Here is a 14,808-nt window from a genome sequence, read left to right on the forward strand (position 1 = left end):
GGTCCAGGGCATTTACCTTGGTTGCGGGCACATCCCCACTGGAAGGTGTGCAGGAGGCAGCTGACTGGTGTTTCTCTCCCATTGATGTTTCTAACTCTCTATTCCTCTCCTTTTCTCTCTGTAAAAAATCAATAAAATATATTTTTTTAAAAAAAGGAAATTCAGTTAGGATAAACAGGTAACTTGGAGGAAAAACTATAAAAACAGGTGTTAAAAGACAAGGGTCATTAATGAGGACAAAAATGTAGTTATACCAGAAGTGTGATATTTGGAAAAGTATGAAATAGGAAACTAGATTCTCACATCACAGACAATACTGAAATTTTATGTACATTTAAGGAATGGAATCAAATCTAGAAAAAAAGGTAAAATGATTGATAAGGCAGAGTTTGGTGTTTAAGAAATCTGAAAGGTTGAAAATCAGTTTGTTTCACTTTATGTAAATGGAAAACAACAAATGAAAGATAAAAAAATTAGGAAATTAGTTTCCACAAGTATGATAAGCAAGGGGATAAACATCCTTGGTTTGTGACGATGTGGTCAAGGTTGGTATTTCTCCAGCAGCAGGAGATAGTGGTCGCTTCCTTTTGCACATCCAGTACCAGGCTTCTGTGTTGCTCAGAGACTCCAGCAGCAGTCAGGCCGTACCCTCTGTCTGCCTCGTGGTCCTTCAATCTCTGATTGAAAGGATTGGGGACCTAGCATGGAGTTTTGGAGCCTGGGCGGCGTTAGGAACACCCACGCAGGAGGGCAGTCTGACTCGAGATGAGAGCCAAGCAAGATGAAGGGAGGGGGGTGCCTGGTGTTGGGCCCCAGTGGGGTGAGGAGGGCATCTGTGTAGGAGGAGGGTGCCAGTGTTGGGCCCCCAGTGGGGTGAGGAGGGCACCTGCGTTAGAGATTGGAGCCTTAGTGAGGTGAGTGGGTTATCCTCTGAGAGAGGGCACAAGATTGGTTTTATACAAAGAGGACTGATCTAATATATTAAGCACAATAGGAGCTAGGTTTTTCACTGTTAGAGAAAGTTGTTACAAATGTGGAAACTGAAGGGAGAACACTAGAATTAATCTTGTGGCATTAAATTAGAATTGGAAGTATTAGTGTGAACTTACAGTTTGCCAAGTTTGCCATGTATAGATAGAAGATGGGTAGATGTAGAAATAAATATAATATATATGTGTGTATATATACTCACATGTACACAAACTATGTATGCACATATATATATTCTCTAGCTGTGTCCATTGAGTTGGCCTGGGAACAGTAACACTCCAGGAACAATGAGCACACCTATCATTCAGATCTAAATTTGATTCTCTACTAAAAAGGAACCAGAACTCCTTAGAGAAATTGCTGATTCCAGGGCTGGGCCAGATAAGTAAAAGATGAGCCTGCAGCATCTTATACCAGAAAGTAAGAAAAGGCTCAAAGAATGTTGGGGTCCTGTCAAAAGACATAGACACCCTCTTGAAGTGGATCCCACTGGGGCAAAAGCTGGAATATTCTGAGCATCCTATCTAATAAAGAGGTAATATGCAAATTGACCATCACTCCAACACACAAGATGGCTGCCCCCATGTGGACACAAGATGTCTGCCCCCATGTGGACACAAGATGGCCACCACAAGATGGCCGGCAGGGGAGGGCAGTTGGGGGTGATCAGGCCTGCAGGGGAGGGCAGTTAGGGGCAATCAGACTGGCAGGGGAGCAGTTAGGCATCGATCAGGCTGGCAGGGGAGTGGTTAGGGGGTGATCAGGCTGGCAGGCAGAAGTGGTTAGGGACAATCAGGAAGGCAGGCAGGTGAGCAGTTGGGATCGGGCCTAAACGGGCAGTCGGACATCCCTGGAGGAGACCCAGATTGGAGAGGGTGCAGGCTGGGCTGAGGGACACACCCGCCCACCCCCCCTCCGTGCATGAATTTCTAGTCAACTATATTATGTTTGCTACAGATTAAAACCTACTGAATAAAATAACAAACACATGCCCACATTTTAAAATTAAATATTAAAATATCATTGATAAATAACTTTCTTGTCTAAACATTTCATTTTATAATTGTATCTATATGTACATATTGAGAATTAACATTTCATATTCAGCTCTGTGAGTATGAGTCTTTACTGTGCTGAAGTGTTTTCGGATATCTCAATAGGTTTCTGATCAAAGTAGCATTTCACAAGTTTTGAAAATTATTCCCTCAAAATGCTTGACTTTGGTGGGACATTGCAGATCCTTAATTTATTGAGGTCTCTCTGAGAGCAAGCATTTTTACCACAAATGAATCTCTAGCCAGAGCGAGAAATTACAGGTGGTTAAATTGATCTCTCACTGAAGTTGTACTCATATCTTTACATAATGGCATTTAATTGATATAAAATTTAGTATCATTCTGTGCCCTTCTTGTTTTAAAAAATGATACTGTTTCTTCAGACCAGTGTTACTTAGAAAACCTTGGCTAACTAACAAGTTCCCAAGAATATTATTTAATGTTACACTGCCAAGAACATCTTAGATAATTCAACAAAAATGCCTTATTTTAAATAGTCCAAGTACATTTCCTTCTAACTTTGCAATTATTTATTGAGATCTTTTGATTGCAGAGTTGGATATAGCAGGGATCCAAAAGAAATATATATCTTATAAGGAGCTTATAATCATTTTGGGAAACAAAATAAATTCACATGGAACAGTGAAAAAAAACAGGAAAGGATATAGTTTAGTGCCAACTTGATAAATTAATATTTTTGTTGAGTCTGACAGTCACCAGTAATTTGCCTGTAGCACTTACTATTATCATATAATTTTTGGTTACTTAATAAGTCATACTAAGTCTGGCTTTGTTTCATATTTTCTGTACTTAAAAAAATGTAGAAGCCTTATTTTTCAATACTGAAGTCAGAGCATGTTGTTGGACACTTACTATGTACCAGCGTACTTATAGGCATTAGGGATAGAAATGTGAGCAAAATGGAGAGTCTCTTTACTTAAGTAGTTTGCTGCTTTGTGTGTATATACAGTATGTGTGTGGAACAGAAGGGGGGCGGCAGTAGGAGTAGAACATGCAAACTCTACATATACAGTGGCCCTGGCTGGGAACGGATTTTTTTCCCTCATCAACGTTGAACTAAACAATGTTATTAGAGGTCCTGCTGTATTTATCCAAATGAGTTCAAGACTTACACACACAAACGTGCAGGAATGTTTATAGCAATAGTAGGGGCCCAGTGCATGAATTCGTGCACCTTGAAAGGAACTGTGGGCTGTGAGGCTGCGGTGGGCACAGGGACAGGTCTCGGCCCATCCTCCGTGCCCCCGCCTGGCCCCTCCAGCCGTGGCCCCCCATCCCCTGCCTGCCTGCAGCCCTGCTCCCGCCATCGCTGCTCCTATGCACTGATAGCGCCAGCCCCACTCGCACCCGCTGATGGCGCAGAGTGATTTGGGCCAGTGCCAGCAGCGGGTGCAAGTAGGGCTGGCCCCTCAGGAGCAGTGGGAGGTGGAGAAGCCCTCAGGGGCGATCAGGGCCTGGACCTGCCACTCACACCCCTGATGGTGCTGAGTGATCGGAACTGGTGCCAGGCACCAGCAGCGGGTGCGAGCAGGGCAGGCTCCGGCTTTGATGCAAGCGGGGCTGGTGCCAGCAGCAGGTGCGAGTGCCAGGCAGGACTGCGGCCCGTGGGAGCAAAGAATTTTCAGTAACCACCAGAGGATCACCCCGATGACAGCAACCAGCACCCCGCCTTGGTCTGGCGCCCCCGCTCACCTGCTCCACCATCCCACCGTGGCTGACGCCCACCATGTTCCATGCACACCCCCTAGTGGTCAGCACACATCATAGCAAACAGTTGTTCAGTTGCTCTGCTGTTCGGTCTATTTGCATATTAGCCTTTTATTATATAGGATGTCTTTGTAAATTTTTCTAAGCCCATAGAATGTACAACTCAAAGAATGAACATTAATGTGAGCTATGTACTCTGGGTGGTAATGATGTGTCAGCTGTAGATTCATCATTTGTAACAAATACACCGCTCTGGTGGAGAATGTTGGCTAGAAGAGCGTATACATGTGTCAGGGCAGGGAGTATATAGGAAATCTTTGTACCGTCTTCTGTTTTGCTGTGAACCTAAAACTGCTCTAAAAAATAAAGTTTATTATTTTAAAAGATGAAGATGGTTAGTGAAAAAATATTATAAAAGTGGGAAAATATTAGGAAAATGAGGTAGTTTTTACCCTACTGCATCTATTTCTGTTTGACCTGAGAGGTGAGGAGAGGTGAGGAGAAAGGAGGGGTGAAATGGTTCTCCCAGAGAGCAGTAGGTTGAATTTGCTAGGAAATCAGTGGTAAACTTTTCAAGAGAAGAGTGCCCATTTGAGATTTCTAGCCATAACCAGGAAGTGAATTTTAACTTTGTTTTGTAAATTTTTATAATAACAATCCCTGGATCAGCTAGTAGTGATAGGGATCCCTAGAACCTAGATTTTGGTCTTGAAGTATCACTTTCTTCTAAAAGAAAGCAGGGCTTCTTACAGAAATGGCTCATTTTGGCCTGGGGCAAACATTTTTAAGACAAAATGGAATAACTTCATAGCAGAGATCAAGGAAGCTATCAGAAAGGCTCAGGGGCTAATGTGAAGAGCTTTCCACTGGTTAAAAATGGGACAATTTGGGTTTCAATAAAGAAATTACTGTAATGGATTAAGACAAACTATGTTTAAATTCCTGAGTTCATATTGATCCAACACACACACACACACGCACACACACACACATACGCACACACACACACACGCACACACACACACGCACACACACGCACACACACACACACACACACACACACACACACACACACCTTAGGGGAAACTCTTGAAGGATTCTAGCAAATGCATTCTTTAAAAAAAACCAAAACTGATAAGTAGCCTTAACTAGTTTTCTCAGTGTTTAGAGCATTGGCCTGCAGACGGGAGGGTTGCAGGTTGATTCCTGGTCAAGGGTGCATACCTGGGTTGCAGGCTCAATCTCGGCCCAGTTAGGATGCCAATGGGAGGCAACCAATCGATGTGTCTCTCTCACATCGATGTTTCTCTCACTCTCCCCCGCTTCTGCCTCCCCTCCATTCTCTCTCTAAAATAAATAAATAAATCAATGGGAAAAATATCCCCAGGTGAAGATTAAAAAACAAACAACAACAACAAAAAACAAGCAAACAAAAAAACACCTGATAAGTAAAGAGAAAGACTCAAGCATTTATCCCTTTTTTAAATATAAACTTTACCATAGGGTAACTAGACAATAGGTATGGTGAAAATTCTCTTTAAAGAAGTGTTCCACCAAAAGTAAAATCTTCTTCTGTTACCGTACTAGTATATTTGATCCCCTCTACCCTCCATGGGCACACAGTGCAAAATATACACTTGCAATCTATATGTATCATAGAATTGTACACTTGAAACCTATATAATTTTATTAACCAATGTCACCCAATAAATTTAATTTAAAAACAAGTGTTCCAGCTAATAAATAATGGTTGATAGAATTGGAATATCACCATTTTGAATTAATGAAGTTAGATATTATGCATCAGCAGCTGCTAAAATCACAAAAAGGACTACAAAATGTTATGCATCTTCTGATAACACCAAACCATCAAGTGTCTTGTAAAAAAAATGAAGAGCCCATTTAAGCCTTTAAATTCAATTACCAATTTTCCAAGAAATACAGAGTGAAGAGTAACATGTAAATCTGTACTATAGGAATGCAATCAGCAAAATTCAGATTTGGGGAAACTTGACCAGACAAATTAAACAGTAATCCATAGGGATGGTTTGCTATTTGGATGATGAAACTATAAATTGAGGAAAGTCAGGAGAGTGGTTATTCTTAGGAGGGAGGAGTGTTGATTGGGAGAAAACATGTAGAGAGTTCTGGGTAGCTGACAGGATTTTCTCTGCTTCAGTGGATATTCTGTAGAGGGGTGGTTGCCTTATAACACTTCATTAAGCTGTATATTTGTTGTAGGTAGTTCTCTGTAGCTACGTTTAACAAGAGTAAAGTAAAACTTTTAAGTGAGATTAAGAAATTTAAAAAATTTCTATCTTAATTTTTAAAGTGACTTGTTAGACTTTCATAGGAACTGGGGGGTATAAGGGTGAGAAATGTAAAAGCCTTCAGTTGAGGCTCTAAATAACAGCATTGCAAACAAAAGCTAAAACCACAAATCAAGTAAGTGCCACGTGAAAGGACTACTCAGCAATATCAGTCACTTCAGCCTTGCCAATGCATGTTCTCCTTTCCACACTGTGAATCTATATATATAAAAGCCTAAGCGACCATCGCAACTGAACAGATGACCGAACAGGCTGCGTGGGGCGACCAGGCCGGCAGGGGGTTAGTGAGGGGCGACCAAACGACTGAGCAGCAGGCTGCATGGGGCGACCAGGCCAGCAGGGGGGTTAGTGAGGGGCGACCAAATGACTGAATAAGCAGGCTGTGTGGGGCAACCAGGTCGGCAGGGGGGTTAGTGAGGGAGACCAAACGACTGAGCAGCAGGCTGCATGGGGCGACCAGGCCAGCAGGGGGTTAGTGAGGGGCGACCAAGCAACCGAGCAGCAGGCTGCATGGGGTGACCAGGCCCACGGAGGGGGGGGCAGTTGGGGGTGACCAGGCCAGCAGGGGAGGGCAGTTAGGGGTGACCAGGCTGGCAGGGGAGGGCAGTTAGGAGCAATCGGGCTGGTGGGGAGGGGCAGTTAGGGGTGACCAGGCCAGCAGAGGGGGGCAGTGAGGGGTGACCAGGCCAGTGGGGGGGGGGGGCGGGTAGTGAGGGGCGACAAAACAACTGAGCAGCAGGCTGCATGGGGTGACCAGGCCCGCAGGAGGTGGGCAGTTGGGGGTGACCAGGCTGGCAGAGGGGGGCAGTGAGGGGTGACCAGGCCAGTGTGGGGAGGCAGTTGGGGGTGACCAGGCCAGCAGAGGGGGCAGTAAGGGGCAACCAGGCCAGCAAGGGGGGGGGCAGTTAGGGGCGATCAAGCTGGCGGGGGGGCAGTTGGGGGTGACCAGGCCAGCAGGGGGCAGTAAGGGGTGATCAGGCAGGCAGGCAGGTGAGCAGTTAGGAGCCAGTGATCCCGGATTGTGAGAGGGATGTCCGACTGCCAGTTTTGGCCTGATCCCCGTGCCTAAAGAGGCAGTCGGACATCCCCTGAGGGGTCCCGGATTGGAGAGGGTACAGGCTGGGCTGAGGGGACCCCCCCGTGCACGAATTTCGTGCACTGGGCCTCTAGTCTATATATATAAAAGCCAAGCGACCGGAACAGTGGAACGACTGGAACAACCCGTTGCTATGACACGCACTGCAGTGGCCAACCGGCCCAATCGGGGCCCCAATCAGTCCCCCCAACCTCCCACAGCCCCTCCCCCCAGCCGGCCCTGCCCCCAATCAACCCTCTCCCCAGCTGGCCCCTGCCCAATCGGCCCCCATCAGGGTGGGCTGGCCAGACCCCACCCATGCACGAATTCGTGCACCAGGCCTCTAGTATTTAATAAATGGGACACACACTGAAAATGCCTGTTTGCATATGCTTCATGTTATTCTTTAAAGGCTTCTATACATATTATTTAATGAAAGACTGTAAATGAATCTATGAGTGGAATTGATAATGCTATTTAAATTCTCTGTAGACAAAATAATAAATGTTTCATTAATTAAAAAATATTTAAGAATATGTAATAGTCAAATGAATATACCTTTATTGCAGGTGTCTATATATTGTTTAAATACTTTGTTCCTTTCTTATAAGATTTATATGTCTTATTTGTTTAAGGAAATAATTTTCACTAGTTTGATAAAAATGGAGATACATTAAACTGATTTGAAAAAAAATTTTAAATGTTCATGATAGTTTGATAAGTCTGAAGTAAATTAAAACTACTATTTTTTTTTTTTTTTCTGTCAGAGGTCTTTTTATTAGTATACATGATCGAGGGCATATTGCTTCAGTTCTTAATGCATGGCCGGAAGATGTCATCAAGGTAAGTTGTCAAAGTTTCCCACTATGGCAAATTTGTTATTTTCCCTCTCCTAAAACATATTGACAGTTATCATGACCTTCAGTAGCATTCACTAGCTTTTCTAGTAAATGTCACCTAATTTATATCCCTTTGATTTTTGTATATCATTTAAATGCTGTTTCCTCATTATTTCCATCTAATTTCTTAGTATTTCTTTATTCATTGTAAGCGATGATAAATGTTGAAATGGTGTCTTAATAGGTTTAAGCAAACTCTGTTTTCATATTAAGCATTCAGTAAGAGTAACCAAGGTGGGCAAAAAATCTGTTAATTTTCTTTATCATCTGGAAATTAGGAAGCTCATCAACTTTGCTCTGTGAGTGAACTGATGAAAATAAAGTAGCAATATAATCTGACATTCCGCAGGTTTCTCTTTGAGACACTGTACTCGGACTCACTCTTGTATTTATCCTGATAATTCGTGGAGGAAAGAAAAGCACAGCTTATCAGTGGGTCACACAGCAGTGCGGTGGTGTGGGAACTGAATGCAGGTCCCAGAGCCTTTGCTCTTAGACATGTGCTCGACCACCTGCCTTCTCTAAAGAAAGTAAGGTGTTCTTGTCCCTCCTTGGCCCCCCTTTCCTTTCTGTTAGGTGCCCAGCAACTCTGTGGCAACTTTCAGGATTAAGATTGAATACACTGACGTCTGTGGTACAAAGGCTCTTCAGCTGTGACTTCTGAAGTGTTACTCCCTTAACAGTCTTTTCTAAAAGTCTGAGCAGTTGTGGCTAGAAGTGGTTCACTCTGTTCTTTAAGGCTCATGCTGGGCAAACTTGTAAAGCAAAATGTTTTTTACTATTTCCAGTCTTCCCAGTTTTTTTTCTTTCTCCCACTAAGTTGCTCCCTCAATTTTTCTACCACCAAGTAGTCGACACTGTCCACAGGTCCAGTCCTTAGGAACTACCCTAAAAATGTGCTAATTCGATAAAGTATAAATGTCTCATCCTCTAAGAAGAAGGATACTTACATTTACTTATTTTAACCCTCACCCGAGGACATGGTTGGGGCGGGGGGGGGGGGGGGGGAGGGGGCGCGCTTGATTGGTATAGGCCCCAACTAGAGATCGAAATGCAACCCAGGTATCTGCCCTGACCAGGAATCAACCAGCAATCTTTCAGTGCATGGATGACGCTCAACGAACTGAGACCCCACTCCAGCCCAGCAAGAATACTTACATTCAATTAGGAGAGGATATTAAGAATGAGTCAAGCCGAAACCGGTTTGGCTCAGTGGATAGAGCGTCGGCCTGCGGACTCAAGGGTCCCAGGTTCGATTCCGGTCAAGGGCATGTACTGTGGTTGCGGGCACATCCCCAGTGGGGGGTGTGCAGGAGGCAGCTGATCGATGTTTCTCTCTCATCGATGTTTCTAGCTCTCTATCCCTCTCCCTTCCTCTCTGTAAAATATCAATAAAATATATTAAAAAAAAAAAAAAAGAATGAGTCAACATAGGAAATGGTTCTGGGGTAGAGAGGTCTAATGAATATCCCTGTAATCCTAAGGGCTGGGCCGTAAGCCATCCCCTTGCTTTATGTTCTTCCCACTAGTTGATCAACTTCATTTTAATAGCCCACCTGTATCCTTCCAACTCTTAGTATTGGGTCCTCACCGATATTCCTGATCTTAATTATAAATACAGTTATTTAAAAAGCCTAGCATAGTGTCTGCACATAGCAGACACTTAATAAATGACAGCTCTGCATTGTAATAGAATAGTGAAAATTAAAATGTAGTCTCTACTATGTAGTTGAAAAACACATGGAGCAAAGGCTATCAGTTATTAGACAATATCTAAGTAAACTGTCTGGTATAAATTATAAGTGCCATATTCCTTCATTCAGAGGATACTTTCATTCAGAAAGGGATGGAACAGTTTATGCCAGGACGCATAAACCAAAGATCTGGATATTTGGAGGCTTCTCAGCTATTGTGCATTATATAACTAATTGTCCTCTAAGTGGATGCAACTAGTTTTAAAACTGCTGTTTCCTTTCAGTTCCCAGTTTGAGTTTTTATTTCCCGATACTCTTCAAACTGCCCCTCTTGATTAAATCTTTGTGTTTTATTTAATCCCCCTGAGAGGATAGGTTTAGATAAAGGAAGAAAGAGAGAGAGAGAGAGAGAGAGAGAGAGAGAGAGAGATAGATTTCAGTCTGTTGCCTCCCATAAGCACTCCAACCTTGGATCGAACCCACCACAAACTAGGTATATGCCATGATCAGAATCTAACCCACCACCTTTTGGTATATGGGATGACGCTCCAACCCATTGAGCAACCCGGTCATGGCTGGATTATTTAAGTCTTTATGTGCATAGTCCTCTCTTCTTTTTTCGACAACCATATTAAATAACTTACGTTTATTTTTAACAAAATATAGAATGCATTTATCAAATTTATTTACTCTCTTATGTATATATCAAATTTATTTATTCTTCCACATGTACAATCACGTAATATTTTCAATTTATGTATTTTGACAGTTTAGTATTTTATTACATAAGTATTAACTTTAGAAATGGAGTCCAGGAACTGTGCCCCAGGATTTGTGAACATCTATCTATTAATAGATATTATTTCTTTTTCTTCTAGGCTATTGTGGTGACCGATGGAGAGCGTATTCTTGGCTTGGGAGACCTTGGTAGTAATGGAATGGGCATCCCTGTGGGTAAACTGGCTCTGTATACAGCTTGTGGAGGGATGAATCCTCGTGAATGTCTGCCTGTCACTCTGGACGTGGGAACGGAAAATGAGGTAAACAATTTAAGTCTCTAAGAAAGCTGTTAACCTTCAAAAACAAAACCAAACCACAATTCCTTTATTTTGAGCTTATGCCAAGAACCTCATAAAATACTATCTTTCAGAGAATTATTTTCTGGCTGGTTTTCCTCTCCTCAAACCTGTCCCCCAACTTTTACAAGAAAATTATTTTCTCCTTTCATTTTCCCTTCTTTATAATATTATTAATATTTTACCAGCTTCTTTAGTGTTTATTATCCTTTGATGAGTATTTATAACATTATTCTATAGAGTATTATGTTTTACTTTAGATTATCATAGTTTCTTTTTTTAAATTACTATGTTCATACTACATAGGAACCCAAAGGATATTAAGTTTAATCAGTCTGAAATGCTTTTGTTCTAAAAGTCTGTATTGAATCTTAGGTAGATGATTTGGAGTTTAGTCTTTCTCATCCTGCAATGGTATTTTAGAATCTTAAAGCCAAATAGTACATATTTTTGCTCATCCTTTATTGCTAATATTCAGGATTACTTATGGGTGAAAAATACTAGAAATTAAAGGTAGAATTTTCTGAAGTAGAGATGAAAGATAATGGTCAGTTAAGGAAAGACTTTCTAAAAGTTACATACAAATTTCAGACCTAGGTCCAGAACAGATTCATTATCAAATAAGACCTTGATACTTGACATAAATATGTATACTTTTTTTATAGTTTTTTTTTTTTGGTTCCTTCCTAAAGCAATTTAAGATATAACTTTTGACCTGTTAATAATCCTATATAATGAAAGCCTAATATGCTAAATGTCCGGTCATCTGGTCAGCCGTTCAACCAATAAAGCACAATATTTTAATAGTATGCTAAGGCTGCTCAACTGCTCGCTATGACGTGCGCTGACCACCAGGGAGTAGATGCTCTGACCAGTAGGTTAGCTTGCTGCTGGGTCCGGCCAATTGGGACTGAGCAAGATGGGCAAGACATGCCCTGGAGCCCTCCCACGGTCCCTTCCCAGCTGGCCAGTCTCCCATGTTGCTCCCCAGCCCCGATCGTGCACCAGTGAGGTCCCTTGGCCTGGCCTGTGCTGTCTCACAATGCAGGACCCCTTGGGGGATGTTGGAGAGCCGGTTTCAGCCCGATCCCACAGGCCAGGCTGAGGGACCCCAGTGGTGCATAAATTCGTGTCCTGGGCCTCCGGTCCTATATAATAAAAGCCTAATATTCAAATCGGCCGAACAGCAGAACAACCAGCAGAACGACTGGTCGCTATGACATGCTTTGACCATCAAGGTTCAGACGCTCAATGCAGGAGCTGCCCCCAGCCCACAGGCCCCAGGCCAGCCAAGGTGGGTGCCAGCAGGGGCCCCCGATTGCCCCATGTTCGCCCCGCAGAGGGAGGCGACCTGCAGTGGCGGAGGGGGGTGGGGCCGGCAAGTGGGCAGTGCCAGGCCGGCCAAGGCGGTGCCAGTAGGGGCCCCCCTGATCGCCCTGCCAGTCTACCCGCAGAGGGAGGTGACCGGTGGTGAGGGGCAGGGCTGGTGAGCAGGCGGCACCAGTCCAGCCAGGGTGCGTGTCAGCGGGGGCCCCCCGATTGCCCCACCAGTTGCCCCACAGATCAGTCCTGATCACCAGCCAGGCCTAGGGACCATGCCCATGCATGAATTTCTTGCACCAAGCCTCTAGTCTATGTTAATAAAAGCCCAGCGACTGAACGGTGGAATGACCAGGACAACCAGTAGAACAGTCACTATGATGTACACTGACCACCAGAGGGCAAACACTCAATGCAGGAGCTGCCCCCTGGTGGTCAGTGGGCTCCCACAGTGGGAGCGCTGCTCAGCTGACTGGGATGAGTGTTGCTAGCAGGTGGACATCCCCTGAGGGATCCTGGACTACAAGAGGGTGCAGGCTGAGCTGAGGGGACCCCTGGGCCTGTAGTGTTATAATAATAACTTGAATAGTTTTTATGTTTCTTATGTTTAACTTCCTGTGTATACATGAGTGCTCATTTAACCTTTATAAAGGATACATTTTGACAAAAACACATTGCTTATCGGCATTTTCTTTTTCAATACCAGTAGAAATGACTTAGAAATTATCAAAGCTGACCTCTTAAAACAATTACTCTAAAATTGAGTATGTAGATTGAATATTTCCTCTTTTTTCATATATTTTAAAACATTCTTCTGTGATAAATTTCATTGAAATCAGAGTTTAAAAATCACAAAATCTGTAGAACATCTTAAAAATTTTAGGAAGAAATAAAGAAGAGTAAAGAGTGATAAAACAGGCATGAAAAAATTTAAGAGTTTGGTTTTAAACTTGGGCCTTTTAATGAGATTGTATAATGTGGACATAGAGTAAATTGTGCACTACTGAAACCAAACACTGGGACTGTTGCGTTGATTGTATTAGTTACATTAAATATTTAATTTACTGAAAGTGTGTCTTAAAATTGTCAAATTTGCTAATTGTCTTGAAATTTTCTCACATTATGTCCATTTAGTTTTCCTTTACTATTTTAGTAGTCACTGCTTTTATGTTATTCCATTTCTGTCTCTCAGCCTCCCACAGTCTGCAAAACCCATCTATCCATCATCAAATTTCTTACTTTGCCCTGCTGTAGATCTAGTTTTCTAAATTCTTTTTTCAATTAAAATGCCTGGTGCTTACCATATTTCAAAGTTTTTGAGCTGCTAAATTAGAAAATAATCTGATATGTTAAATTAATCTATTTTTAAAGTACTATGTGTTATTTCTAGATATTTTTGCTTACTGCCAGTGGACTGTTGGAGACATTAGGGGAAAAAATTAAGTGAGAGGTGGAATATTAACTCTTTGACAGGTCACTGGAGAATCTTTTTAACCTGAGAGACTTTCCTGAAATTATTCAGAGTTTTGTAGAGTTTAATTGAGTCAGATTATGTTGATTTAACTGAGTTAGATAAATATTGAGCACCTACTATCTGTCAAGGCCTAAGTGAAGGCTAGATAATATCAGAGTAAACAACTTAAGATCTTGCCAGCAAGATGCTCTGAATCTAGAAGAGGAGACACATACTTAACTAGATTCAGCATGCACTGAATGCTTTGATAGGGACATTTGACAAACCGTTAAGGACAGTTAGCAAACCATTTCTCTGCCAGTTTCAATATACTCTTTGTCTCTAACTATAATTCAGCAACCTTTATAACTTATCTTTTTCTAAAAGCATATGTAAGAAATTTAATGGTGAAAATGTATATTACAAATGATCAGCTGGAGTTCTTGTCCTAAAAAGAGAATAAATTATTAGTTCCTTTAGATAGTTTAGCTATACCTGAAGTTAGCCAAACTACAAAGTTTGAGGGCATAGTTCCAAGACTGTTCTCACTTCTGACACCAACTGAAAGGTTTGGTGGGGGGAGGGGTTCCCAAAGCACTCTCAGGTTTTTTAAGGCTAAGACTCATAGATACCACTGAAAGTTATTATAATTACAGTTAAGTTGTATTAAAGAGAGAGGGTACATATTAAAATAAGCTACAGGAAGTGATACACAGGGCAGAGTCTTGGAGGGCTCTAAATGTGAAGCTTCTATTTTCCTCTCTTTGGGAAGTCAAGACACCTTATCTTCTAGTGTTCAAGTGTGGGACTGACATGTGCTCTAGGATTTCATTACCTAGGCATGATTGATTGATTGCCATGTATACTCTGTCTCTAGTTGACTGATACCAATGACCCAGGGTTCCCCACCCCAAATCACATGGCTAATTTTCTGGCATAGCCAGCCCCCACCCTGTGACTGTTAGTTATGGTCCCTAGGCAACTAGGTAAAGGGGTTAGGAGGCCCTTTCCGAAATAGTTGGATGCATGTGAACCATGTCACCAGAGTCCATGGAAACAAGAGACAAAAATATGAGGCAAACATAAAAAGAAAAATAGGTCTAAAGTTTAATGTTAAGTAGAATTCAAACTCAGATCAGATTATGAGTTTGATTATTCAAGTTTCAGAAAACGTAGTTCCTGTGCTCT

General features: G+C 42.3%; 1 protein-coding gene across 2 annotated transcripts in view; it reads left to right on the forward strand.

Annotated features, from left to right (window-relative positions):
- ME1 (malic enzyme 1) overlaps positions 1 to 14,808 on the forward strand; it is a 178,481-nt gene that overhangs the window by 67,110 nt on the left and 96,563 nt on the right. For both annotated transcript variants that reach the window (XM_080664459.1, XM_080664460.1), the window contains 2 exons: positions 7,946 to 8,021; positions 10,650 to 10,811. In XM_080664459.1, coding sequence (XP_080520585.1) covers positions 7,946 to 8,021; positions 10,650 to 10,811 — 238 coding nt within the window. The remainder of the gene's footprint in view (positions 1 to 7,945; positions 8,022 to 10,649; positions 10,812 to 14,808) is intronic.

The sequence above is a fragment of the Plecotus auritus genome (genome assembly GCF_963455305.1).
Source record: "Plecotus auritus genome assembly, chromosome: 4".
NCBI classification, from domain to species: Eukaryota; Metazoa; Chordata; class Mammalia; order Chiroptera; family Vespertilionidae; genus Plecotus; species Plecotus auritus.